Here is a 13504-nt window from a genome sequence, read left to right as displayed (position 1 = left end):
TAATTTTGTCAGTTGAATCTGAATGGCAAGTAGACAAATAAAACTAGTGGAACATTAACCCATACAGATACTAATGAAGACATATAATCTTCCATCTATAGAAGTTAATGGTAATTTTTCCAATTAAGGGGGAGAGACAAATGTAAGAGCTTTTTTTTTTTATTTTTCAGAAAATACTGATTTATGAAACTTAAAAAGTGTTCACACAGTCATATGGTACTAAACTCAAGAGAGAATACCTGCTATTCTTGTTTAAACTGCTGGGTGCTGATTTTTTTTTTTAAATGAACAATACTATGAAGTCCAAGATGATCATGTTACTTTAAGTTATATGCTCATCTTTCCCTTTCTTGGGTCTTAATTTTGTCAGAAGATCTCATCATTTGGAGATCAAATCCATGTTTCTTCTATATACCAACTTGGTACTTGGACCTTTTCTAACTTTAGTCTAAAGGAATCTCCAAGAATGCTTATATCTGAGTCTTTTTTTTTTTCTTACAAATAAAGCATTAGCAATCAGAGTGGCATAGAGAAAACAGTAACAACAGCTGGCAGTGTTCCCAAGAAAAAGAAATCAAATGTAGTGACAGAGAAATCATGCAGAATATTGAATACAATGATACAAACCCTGGAATTATGTTGAATATGAAAGCAAGGATTGTCAGAGTAGCTGGATGGTCCATTATTGTGCCTAGAGAAAGGGCACATCCACTTGGAAAGAGACATCTTTAAAAAAATAGATTTAATAAAGTTTAAGAAATATTTTCTTGCATTAAGAATTTCAGAGAAAAGTACTAAAGATTAAAAGAACATATGTATACATGTATGAATAACAGTTTAGTAATGAAAAAGGATAGGTCTCATAAGTATTTTTTAAAAAAGGACTTGAAAAGAAAGATAACATAACAAATATAGACCTGGTTGGAGTAGGAGTAGGGGATGGAGCTATCTAAAATTACCCAAGCAATAAAAACAGAATAAAATGAAACCTAATAGAGTAATTGAAGTGGATATAGTATTTGTGCTTATAACCAAAGGCAGAAAGGAAATCAAAGTTGAAAGGAAAAATTGAGAATCATCAGCATATATATGGTAGGTCAAGCCCTAGGAATGGGAGCAACAACCAGGGAGGAGTAGAGACAAAAGAGAAAGTCGCCAAATGAAGCAATTCGGCAGAAGCTGAACATTAGGAACGACTGTAAACCCAATCATCTTTGAAATCCTGCTCAAATTCCACATCTTTCATCTAGCCTTCCCTGAACATTCCTGTTCACAGCCAGCTATCTTTTATTTTCCTCTTGTGTGATAGATGTTCCTCACACCATTTTAAACTTTCCTCAGCTTGGAGAGGTTAGTATTTTGTCTTCTCAACTATACAGCTCTTTGAAGAATGGGTTTAGGTGTTGCATTTATTTGCATTTTTTCAAGGGTCATAGCTCAATTCTACTAGCAGAAAGGCTATCCAATAAATATTTGTCGTATGAGCAAGTGGATCAACTTGCTTTGTTTTCAGGTAGATAATCTATCTTAAAAGGAGTGAAGTGACTTATGATGTATAAGAATTACACACTAGAATAAGAGGGAAAAGGCCACTAATACTGGAAAGATAACATGGAAATAAAGAGCTAAGACCTTTTATTAAATGAAAACAAATATTGGGAAGCCAATATGAAATGTCAATATTTTGTCTTAAGAGTCAAAAACTGCCGAAACCGGTTTGGCTCAGTGGATAGAGCGTCAGTCTGCGGACTGGAGGGTCCCAGGTTCGATTCCGGTCAAGGGCATGTATATTGGTTGCGGGCACATCCCCCGGTGGGGGGTGTGCAGGAGGCAGCTGGTCGATGTCTCTCTCTCATCGATGTTTCTAGCTCTCTATCCCTCTCCCTTCCTCTCTGTGAAAAATCAATAAGATATATTTTAAAAAAAAAAGAGTCAAAAACTGATACTAATATAATATCCATGACTTATCATCACCAAAAAGAAGTTCAAGAATAAATAATAATCAATAAGTTTTCACATTGATTTTGATATGCTGCTTCAAAGTGGTGGTTTTAAATCTATTTCAGTTCTTTATATATTTTAGTATCAACATGACAAATGTTTGCCTCTTTTTGTCTGGTGGTTCCACAAAAAACAAATTAAAATCTTGAGCTCTTGTAAATATAATTCCTTGAGATATGGATTTTTAATAGTGACATTGATAGGCCATTAACTATAAGTGTGAATGGCCTCATTGAATATATATATATATCAGACACTTTGAGATGCTTGGTGGTTAGGCCATGATCATACATTATGTCATACAAAATTTTCTTTTTAAATAATCATCAGCTTTGGAAAGTACTGTTTTGTGATGCATAGTATTTAGGAAACCCTAAAATTTCATGTACCAAGAGGGATGTCAAATCATCTCACCTCGGCAATAGGTTTTTTAAATTTATTTTTGTTCAAGTGCAAGCCATAGTTAATGTTCAATTACTTGGCTTAGGGTTGGTGATATGTATATGTTTTTCCCACTTCTAAAGAACTTGTCTGTAATATTTAGAGCAATGCCTCACCTTACTGTTTTGCTTTCTGCACTGGTGAACAGGTCTAACCACTGAGGGATACATAATGCTGGGCCTCACAGTATGATTGCCAGAGACCTACAGTTAGCTCTTAGGGAAATTGTGCCAACATTACGTGAACTGTAGTGAGCACTTTTAGAAATTGTGAAGGCATATAAAAGAACTTTTTTAAGTGAGGAACTTTTTAAAGTGAGTTTTTTAAAAGCGAGGAACACAGAATTTAAATCAATACACATTTTAAAAGTATCTTTCAGAGCTAAATTCATTCTGTTAATTTAAAAACATAAATAATATGCCATTTAAATTGTTTTGATCATAAAATTATACTGATTGGTTTATTTACAGGTAGGATGGCCTAGGAAAAATATTGAGAATATATTTTAAAAGTTCCATTTTATTTATTTTAAATACAAAAAATAAAAATAAAAATATTTTTTCATCATTTTAAAAACATATTTTTAAGGCGTAATGTCTCCAGCTAAAGCATCTTGTCAGATTGCACAATGTCATAACATTGAGATACATCTTAAACCCATGTCGCCTGGATTCAAGCCTTGTTTGCACTTACACTTGTTAAACAAGGCCCTTAAAGTTTTGGACTATAGCATCATTATCTGAAAAATTGTAGTGAAAAATTTCTACCTACTTCACAGAGTGTTGGTAGATTTAACAGAGAGAGTGGAGGAGAAAATACTCTTTAGTTTTAAAGTAATATAATCATTTAGTATCAGAAGTCATGTTTAGACATGTGGTCCTAGAAAAGATGGCGTAAACTTACTTTTCCCTGTTTCTCCCCTTTAAATACCCTGGGGATAATTCAATAGTCAACCAAAAAGACTGGAAAGATGGAAAGAAGAAAGTAGATTGGCTACGGACCTCATGATTTGAAGAATGAGTTCCAAGAGTTTTTTCTTTTTATCTCTTAGATATCTTAGACTGGGTCCTAGGGAGGCATTCTGCTTGGAACACCAAAGGGCATATACAAACAAAGAAGCAAGCAAACAAAATGAGAAAACCTACTCTTTCTGGCCAAAGGACCAGGACAAAGGGAGCCTAGCAAGGACATGGCGCAACCTTATCCCCCACCCATACCTAGCCCTTTCACCTACAGTGGTGACATCAGTAGAAGCCAGAAACGTCAACAAATCTTCCATCAGGAGTGGTGGCCTAATAAACCTGGAGTGGTGGCATCAATGGATCCCAAGCAGGTGATCTATCTCCTGCCCTACACCTGCCAGCATCAGGTGGGCAGGAACATAGGCAAGGGAAATTTTTTTTCTAGCCCATAAATCCAGAGTCCACATTCCTACTAGTGGTGGGACTAAGAAAAGAACTTTTCACACTTTGCAGGTGGCACCAGCAGGGATTTACCAGGAATTTCCAAGTAAGAAGAAATAAACTGACCAAAATAGCACTGGAAGGGGTCTGAAAACTGTATTGCTTTTGGAAACACAGCCTACAAAATAGGCCAGAATCTACATACCAAACCTAAACGTGGACACTGCCCACAAAAAGAAAAGACTTTATTTTAAATGTCCATTTCAAAAAGTCCAAAGGAAGAGAAGAGGCAGTTACATTTAGACAAATGAGACTTGAAGTAAAAAACTTAACAAGTGACAAAGAAGGTCATTACATAATGTCAAAGGGGTAGATTAATCAAGAGAATGTGACAATTGTTAATATATATGCACCCAACATCAAAGAACATAAATATATTAAGCAAATACTCATAGATATGAAGGAAGAAAAAGACAATAATACAATAATAGTAGGGGATTTCAATACCCTACTTTCAACAATAGATAGGTCATCCAGACAGCATATCAATAAGAAAATATTGGACTTGAGCTATACTTTAGAACAAATGAACTTAGATACCTACAGTACATTCAATCCTTTGCAGCAGAATACTCATTCTTCTCAAGTGCACATGGACCATTCTCCTGGGTAGATTGTATGTTAAGTCACAAAAATAAGTCTTAGATGTCTTAGATAATGTGGAAATACTGAAATCATGTCCCATATCTTTGCTGACTACAATGAATAAAACTAGAAATCAATGAGGAGGATAATTAGAAAATTCACAAATATGTGGAAAGTAACACAATCCTGAAAAACCAATGGATCAAAGAAGAAATCGAAAGGTAAATGAAAACATATCTTTAAAAAATTGAAAGTAGAAGCATGACCAAATCCAGCCTGCCATTATTTTTTGTGTGGTCCACAAGCTAATAATAGTTTAACATTTTTAAATGGTTGGAAAAAAATTTTTGTGATGTGAAAGTACATGAAACTCAAATTTTTGTGTCCATATACAAAGTTTTATCAGAATACATCCAGGCCCTTTATTTATAAATTGACTTTGGCCCCTTTTGCACAACAGTGAAGAGTTGCAAAGAGAATGGATGACCTGTAAGCTTAATATATTTACTACTTGACTCATTACAGAAAATGTCTGCCAACCTGCAACAGACCTTTACTTAAACCCTGTGGGCAAATACCCCAAGAACAGGGGCAAATCAGAGATAGATTGAGTCTTAACAGAACTCAACCCAATCTCATGTTGGCTCAGTTCCATATTGAATTGGGATATGCTTAGCCTTCCATGTCATTGCCCTAGCAGAATAAGGATGGATAAATCCTTGCTGGAGAAAGATATTATTATCTTGAGCCTCTATAAAATTTTAATATGCATTTTACACACATTCCAGCGTTCACGAAAATATTCTACTAATTTTGCTTGATCTGAACTGAACTGTGATATTTATAAAGAAGCCTGTCTTTTTAAAAATATATATATATATTTTATTGATTTTTTTTTTACAGAGAGGAAGGGAGAGGGATAGAGAGTTAGAAACATCGATGAGAGAGAAACATTGATCAGCTGCCTCCTGCACACCCCCCACTGGGGATGTGCCTGCAACCAAAGTACATGCCCTTGACTGGAATCGAAACCAGGACCCTTCAGTCCGCAGGCCAATGCTCTATCCACTGAGCCAAACCGGTTAGGGCTAAAGAAGCCTGTCTTAACTAGCAGGCTCAACATCAATCTATTCATATCCAACATTTTGAGCAAGCAGCTTAAATCTATGTTATTTCAAGAAAAGAAAAATAAAACAGAAGTAACAGTATTACCTAAAAGCACTTCTCTTGGCAAGAAAACTTAAAATATATATTTGGAACAATAGCATTGTCACGAACTAGATGTTAGTTTCTATTGTAAAACATTCCAATAATAAAAGGAATAAAATCTAGGAATTAGTTATTTTGTAGAAAATGAAAACAAATAGCAATTGGCCAGTTACATATCATTATGAGCTATAAGACTGTGTTCTGAAACTTGTTTCTCAATGACATGTGATTCACAGACACTGGCATCATATTTTAGGCATCTACCATCCTGAGAAGACAGACAAGTGCAAATGTGTGAAAAACTGATAACACTAAAATATTATAATTATGCAATATGTTATGCCTACATCTCTCCCAGGATTTTAAAATTTGACTTTAATAGGCTTTTATAATGAAAAGAGCAACTCAAAGGAACAAGACAGCTGAGAAGTTCAATATGTCACCGAACTGTAAAATCATTAAATTTATTTTAATTAGTATATACTAAGGTTTTACATCTGCGGCACAAGTAAATTGTAACTCAGAGATATAATAGATCAGGTCATTTTCATTTATAACCAATCACAATTTGAAACACGTGTCTTTATATTGTCAATGAGATGTAACCTAATTGTGCTCAGAAGTCCAGGCCACATAACAACTTTATGGAATTTAAGCACATACAGTTGTACCATGATATAGAAGGCAAATAGATATAGCTACGAACACACAATTATACATAGATAGTTTTTAAAAACTGGACACTTATGCATTCAAATATGTACGCATAAATTGTATACTCCCATTTTTTAAGTTTAACTCAGTATAACTAGCCTGTGAACAGTTCCCTTATAATATAGGAATAAATAATATTTTCTAGATACTCTTTGAGAAAGCTAGAATTGCTATTAAAGCAAAAGGATTTTTGGAATTAAAGACTATTTTTTAAAAAGTTGACTTTTAAAAGATTTTTTAAAATGTTTAAATATCAACACTTTTTTCACTTTTAATAATTCATCAATGATAGATGCCTCTGAATAAGGCTCTAATGATTTGGCCAGATAAAGGCAAATAATAAATCATAAGGAGAGCATGCTATTTATCATTTTAGATAAGATATAAATACTCTTTTAAGATACACTGTATATTTTAAAAATTATTAGTATCTTCAGCAACAGATCTCATTTGTGCAATTTCCTAATTTGGAAACAAGGTTTACATTCATCTAATACTCAAAATTGCTTTTAAAAAATTCTTCACATACATGAAAATAGTCCATTTTTAAGCAACTTAATGGGAATTGGAAAAGACTAAGGACAACCCAGCACATTCATGAAATTAATTATTTTATTTCAATGTCTGATTAAAGGAAAGTGGCCAAATGTATAGATCTTTATATCAGCGATTCCTTAAATATTAGCAGAACACTATGTCTCAAAACATAAACATCAGATATTATTTATAGTTTCACAATACTGTTTCTCTACATATCATACTTCATTCCAGTGAAAAGATCAGAGCCCTCAGAGAGACAAATTGCAAATAAACAGTCCTTAGTAGGTGGTGGAAAGTCAGGCCAGGAGTCAAACAGCCCACAGAGATGACAGAGATGTGAGATCCAGCACAGCCTCCTCAGAGAGAAAAAGGAAACCACATGGCAATGCTGAAATGCCGACTTCATTCTCTCTCCACTCTGAGCATTTAATATTACATCTTTAAAACTGTTTCAACTAGCTTACTGCTTCTTTAGGCGAGACCCTCTTTTAAGAAACACAAGCATTCTCGAAGTGCAATGCGGAAACGTCATAAAAACTTAATAACCTACCATTTTCTTTGCACTCTTCTGGAGGTTTAGCCTTTTTCGCAAGTCGTGGATCCAGCCATGATGTTGTCTTTGTGTTATGGCTGAAAGGAAAAGAGATCACTCTGAACAGACACATACTGAAAGGAATCAAGTTTATTCCCTAAGAAAAAAAAAAAGGGGGTGGGGGTGGGTTAGTCCAACAAAATTGCAATCGATACACTTAATTTGCTTACTGGTTCTAAGTAGCCCTGAAGGAGGTGTAAGAGTAATTGTGCAAGGCAGCTGTAAATTTGGCAACCTCAGCTCCCTGTCCTCAAAGCAGCTATTTTTATTAAAATCAACTAGAATGTTGCCAAGTTCACCTCATTGAAAATGCAGAACTCATCCAGAGCAAAAGGAATTTATTACAAATACGGGATTCTCCAGTTGGAGGAGTGCAGTTCACAGGCTCTAGTACTGTTTCCTGAGTTTTGCAAAAGAATTATTTCCATCTTAAACCTGCTCTTTTCATAAGGAGCTGTTTTGTTACTCTTTAACTATAGAGCTGGCAGAGGCAGTACAAAAGTGATGCAAATTATACCATGTTCTTGGGATCCCTGCATTTTCTCAAAAAGTGATTATTAATAGCACTTTCATGAACCCACATTTAGCTTTTTTTCCCATGTAAATACTTTCCACCCAGCTAGGGGAATAGGGGATAAACATGTCTATAATCTAATACTTCTGGAATGGGATTTCTGAGACTTAAGAATTTTAATGACATTTTTGTTTTGAAAAAATGTTTTCTAGAATATCTCTTACCAGAAATGTAAAAAGCAAAGGAAGTTGTTCTGAGAGCAGCAGTTTTTCTCAAAGAGGTCCTGGACTCACCTGGTGTTAGAATCACCTGGTGGACTTATTAGCACTGCATATTCTGGGTTGTTATAGAACTACCAAATCAGAACCTTTGGGGGTGAGTCCGTAAAATCTCCATTATTGGCAAGGTGATTCTTATGCACATTACAACTTCAGTACTGCCCAGTGGCTCATAACTGCTCATTGGAGCTAAAAATCTTGACTGTATATAACTGTCTCAAGCGATCTCATCTACCAATGGACAAGATGTCAAGGATGTGACATTTGTGAGGGCTTCGGGAAGAGAATGAACAAAGTCACAGGTATGGAAAAGTGTCAGGTTTATACAAGGAAGCGTCAGAAGGCCAGTGAGTGAAGCAGGAAAAGGAAGAGTGGATAATAGTTTGGAGACATAAATTAGAGCCAGGTAATAGGGATAATTGAACACAATTTTATGAAAGTCTAAATGATAATGATGATATCAATTTCATTTTGGCCCTCATTTGTAGTCATGTCAATATCATCCAGTCTTTTCCTTTGAACAAAAGACTTGATGCCCATGAATGGAGGTTATGACTTTCCAGAGTATGAGGAGAATAGAACTGGGTTCAGTGTTTGATGCTCCCATTTAAAAAAAAAAAAGAAGAAAAGAAGAAGAAGAAGAAGTCAATAAAAAAAATGCTCTTTATAGACATGCCTGAGTTCAAAGTGTGTGTGTTTAGGTGTGTGTGTGTGTGTGTGTGTGTGTGTGTGTGTGTGTGTGTGTGTGTGTTGATGGCTTTGTTTTTCTGTGCTAGGAGAAATGTTGGAAGCTTGGCAAGGAAAAAAAAAATTTCCCTTCTCTTCACTCACCCCTTCTTCCAAATCCTTCCTCCATTTCAGAGAAATGTCATTTCTAGGTCTCTAAGACATGTTCACAAAAGCAAGCACATCTGTGAATAAGTATTAAGGGACCATTACTAAGCCACTGCAGGGAGTCAAATTACCATTTCTATATCACACCACCTTGGTTCTCACAGACTGGCTCATGTAGAAGAGAACTGTGAATTTCCTACCTTTCCTGAATTTATATAAAGCATTTCATTACAGGATGAATTTTTAGGTTGAACTAGCATTAATGGTATGTCACTTTAATACATTTTGACAGATTGAGTCTCTTAGAGTTAACAGCATTTTTAGCTGATCCTCTGAAATGATTCTGAAAGAAATGTGGGTAGTAGTTACCTCCAGTAATTGTCTTAAACATCACATGAAGATACGGCACAGTATTTTTCAATAGTGGCTCTTACCAACCTTGCAATTTACATGTTTCTTCATTGTGTCTTACCAAGGGGACATTTTTAATGCATTTGGGAGACAACAGACCTAGTGGCTTTCCCACTTTCTTTAAATGATATATTTTTAATGTCAACAATTCCATTTGAAAATAGGGTTAAACATTGGGCAGAAAGCTGTGTACAAAATGGGACCATTGAGCAATTTTTCACAATCTGCAAACTACCTTTATTCAGATTTGAGGATGGTTTTTCTTTCACTTTTATTGCTAGAATAGAGTCAGAAGCAGGACAACAGGTGTTTTTTTGTTTGTTTGTGGTGGTTGTTTTTTTATCTACCAAAGTTGTGTGGAGCACAAATGACAGGAAGGCATGATACTAATGTTACAAAAACTTATATTTCAATACTAGTTTCTTTAGCAGACATTTTTTAATGCACATATCTTTGCTGCATTAAAAAATCACACAACACCTTTATTTTTTTCTAGCTGGGGAATGGAACAAGTATTTTCTAGAAATTTTAAATCATAATAATATACTACTCTATTTTTATAGATAAAGTTAATGCGATGATCATGAAGAGTGGGAGATCAAGTGGACTAAAGTCGGTAGTTATTCAAGTTCAATCAATGTCACATTAAAAAATCCGGGTGAAAACCTTTAAAATGGTTTACCCAAAATTCTTCTGTAATGTTAAAGTCTAGGTTGAGCCTATCTGGAGGACTGGAACAAACAAGATGTGAAATTTCGTTCAACTCTGAAATTCTAGTTTAAATTCATATCAGAATGTCCCTGCAGACATGTGATAAGCTGACTTGTAATAAATCAGAAATTTGTGTGTATTTTATGTTTAACCTTTCCAAACAGTCAAGAGAAGCAGGTTCAATTAGAACATCTTATTTTCTGAGGAAGCATCCTTGTCACATAGAAAATGCTTCACTTCCGACAAGGAAAGCAGCTGACGTTACAGCTCACCATTGTGATGTTATTCTCGCTGTGTCCTGAAAGTCCTGATTGCTCACTTTATCAGGGGCTGCACTGGCATTGCACGCAGCACCTGATTGTGATTGTGGCTACAGATCTTTAACTCCATTTTACAGACAGAGAAACAAAGGCTGAGAGAAGCTAGGCAACTTGCCCAAGGGTACACAGCGAGTGTGTGAACGGGAAAGAGCTAGGGAAGGGAAACAAAGCTCAACAGCCTTGAAGCTGCCCTTTAGAGATGTTGACTTTAAGCTGTTTATTAAGAAACAAGACTCAGAACCTTTGACCCTGCCCCCTTTCCTGCCCAAGAGATTCAGACAGAGAAACCTGCTTCAGGAAAGAGAGACTTAGGATGTCTCCTTAGCCTAATTTGAATTAAGTATGGTAAACAAGAAAGCTTCAGGCCATTGTTTCAGAGTTGCCTGCCTAAAATAATTTGTTTGCCCTGTATGTTCCCTTCTTCCTCACCCATTCTCACTTCTGAAGTAAAATATTTCCCTTCTCCCCTTTTTCCTTTGTCCAAAATGTCTCAGATACCCAATGTTGCCTTATTGTCTTTAATATTGTCATGCCGATGTGAATTCCCATGCATGTGTGTTAAAACGTTGATTTCTCCTATTAATCTGTCTCTGTTACTTTATTAGCCTAGCTAGAAGAACTTGGAAGGTGGAAAGAAAGGTATTAATATTAGCTTAGCCCTCACATTAGCATTAAACCCAGATATATGTAATTCCCAAGTCCAAAGTTTTTTATGATCCGAAACCAGAGGCATAATAAACCTAACATTTTGCTTTTTACACTGAAGTGCTTTATTTCACAACCTCAAAGGGTAATCAGTTCCTTTGCCAGTGGTTTAGAAACGCAGACCTTTACGTCCTATTTGAGGATAGTAATCACTAAATGGAGTTCCTGTGTGTTAAATGGCCTGTATTTATTAGGTATTATATTAAATCGCATATGCATAAGGGGGAGAGATCAACCAAGGACTTGTGTGCATACATATGAGCCTAATCAATGGACACAGATAACAGGGGGGCGGGGTATGGGTAGAGGGTAGGGGGTAATGGGGGGATAAGGACACATATGTAAAATAATAATAATAATAATAATAATAATAATAATAATAAATAAATAAATAAATCACATATGCATAGAGATGAGAGAAAAAACATTGTGATTGAGAAAACACAGATAATATCACTGAAAACATTTTTATCCTTATGAATTCTCTCAAATCACACTCAAATCAAATTTTTTTTCATTCAGGACTGAATATCTTTCCAGAATAAAGTCTGAAAAATCTTGATTTATATAATCTATATATTAGTCTTAGAAGCTATACTAAATAATTAGGTTAATATAAATGCTATCAAATTAGTTCAGTAATTATTAGGATTAAAACTAAAAATTTTCATATAGGTCATGCTGTTACCAGAGAAATCAGTGGGTCTCATTTCCCCAACAATAGTGGGAGTGGAGTGGCTCTTGTGATATCTTGAGAAAATGAATTTTCTAAGACTTGCACGGGGCAGTGAATGGTTTTTATTGGAGTGGAATTATATTTCTTGTGTTGCAAAGTCCCATTGCCCTTAACCCGGTCCTGAAAAGGTGCAGTGGGGGTGCACCAGAGCCAAAGTTAGGGCCAGTGTCCAGAGTGTCTGCTCCATGGTAGAATGGCCTCGGATGTAGCATTGGGCTAGATTAGGCCCATCCACCTATTGTGTGGGTCCCACATGGCTGCGAGCCACGTGGGTGAATGCAGGGGAGTGTGCCCCCTGAAACAGGAATCAGCTGCAAGCAGCAAGGGGGCGAGGGACTCCTTTGTTCAGGAGCTTAAATATCAAATCTTCCCCAAATGCCTTGTTCTGGCCACTGACTTGTTCCCAGGTGTGACTGATAGATAAGCATGTCACTCAGACCTTACTGGGCATGTGCCTGCCTTTGTCCAGTCCCTTCCCCCATCAATCTGTGGGGAATAGACTTGGGTAATGTTAACTGAAGCTTTCCGGCAAAGCTATATAAATGGCATACCTATGTTATCTACTCTTTCCTTTATTCTTTTCCTGTTAAATAATGACCATATTATTATAATGGTATCAATACAACATTCAATTTTCTGTTCCATTTATATAATCTATATATTAGTCTTAGAAGCTATACTAAATAATTAGGTTAATATAAATGCTATCAAATTAGTTATAATGGTATCCTATATAATGCTATATAAATTAGTTATAATGGTATCCCCCCCATTTACCCTATATTTTTCTAGTCAGGGTACATACTGCTCATCAGTTACTTAGGTATACATAAGTGGATCCTCAAGGGTGGCTCGATTCAAACCTAATGTTGAGATGTCTCCTTTCCTTTCTCTTTTCTTATATTTTCTTTTCCTCTCTCCTTTCCTACCTTTATATTGCTATCCAGATCCAAACAATGTTTTCACTACTACACAAATATTGAGCGATCTTTCCTCAACTGTAATTTTATTAATATAATAAGAAATTTTACTATCAAATACACTCATTTCCTTTGCCCTATTTTCTCTAAAAACAGTAATATACTTAACACACTGAATGTAAGACATGACAAATATGTTGAATTTTTAAAATCCTTCTAAAAAGCCAATTCTAAATCTCAATCTTTAATTGATAGGTGAATTGTATGGTCATCCTGGGATATACTATATCAGAATAACGATAAGAGATTGAAGTTGATATTTGACTGAATGAAGCATAATCTTTTGAACAAGGTAAACAAGGTCCAGGTAAATATTTTAGAGTCTATTGAACAATTCAAGATGTGTGTGAATATTAAGGTTATAACAGTAGCACTCAACCGTAGGCCAACAATAACTTAGAGTTTATTGACTATATCTTATATAATTTTAAAAATCAAAAACTAAGTATTCTTTCCTCTTCAGTAAATTT

The 13504-nt window shown here is 35.3% G+C and overlaps 1 protein-coding gene across 2 annotated transcripts in view; it reads right to left on the bottom strand.

Moving 5' to 3' along the window:
• The window catches only part of MAGI2 (membrane associated guanylate kinase, WW and PDZ domain containing 2), a 1197465-nt gene that overhangs the window by 406860 nt on the left and 777101 nt on the right, over positions 1-13504 (bottom strand). For both annotated transcript variants that reach the window (XM_054725983.1, XM_054725982.1), the window contains exon 6: positions 7504-7583. In XM_054725983.1, coding sequence (XP_054581958.1) covers positions 7504-7583 — 80 coding nt within the window. The remainder of the gene's footprint in view (positions 1-7503; positions 7584-13504) is intronic.

Source organism: Eptesicus fuscus, chromosome 14 (genome assembly GCF_027574615.1).
Source record: "Eptesicus fuscus isolate TK198812 chromosome 14, DD_ASM_mEF_20220401, whole genome shotgun sequence".
Taxonomy (NCBI): domain Eukaryota; kingdom Metazoa; phylum Chordata; class Mammalia; order Chiroptera; family Vespertilionidae; genus Eptesicus; species Eptesicus fuscus.
Note: the sequence above shows the minus strand (reverse complement) of the source record. Positions and strands in the feature narration are given on the sequence as shown.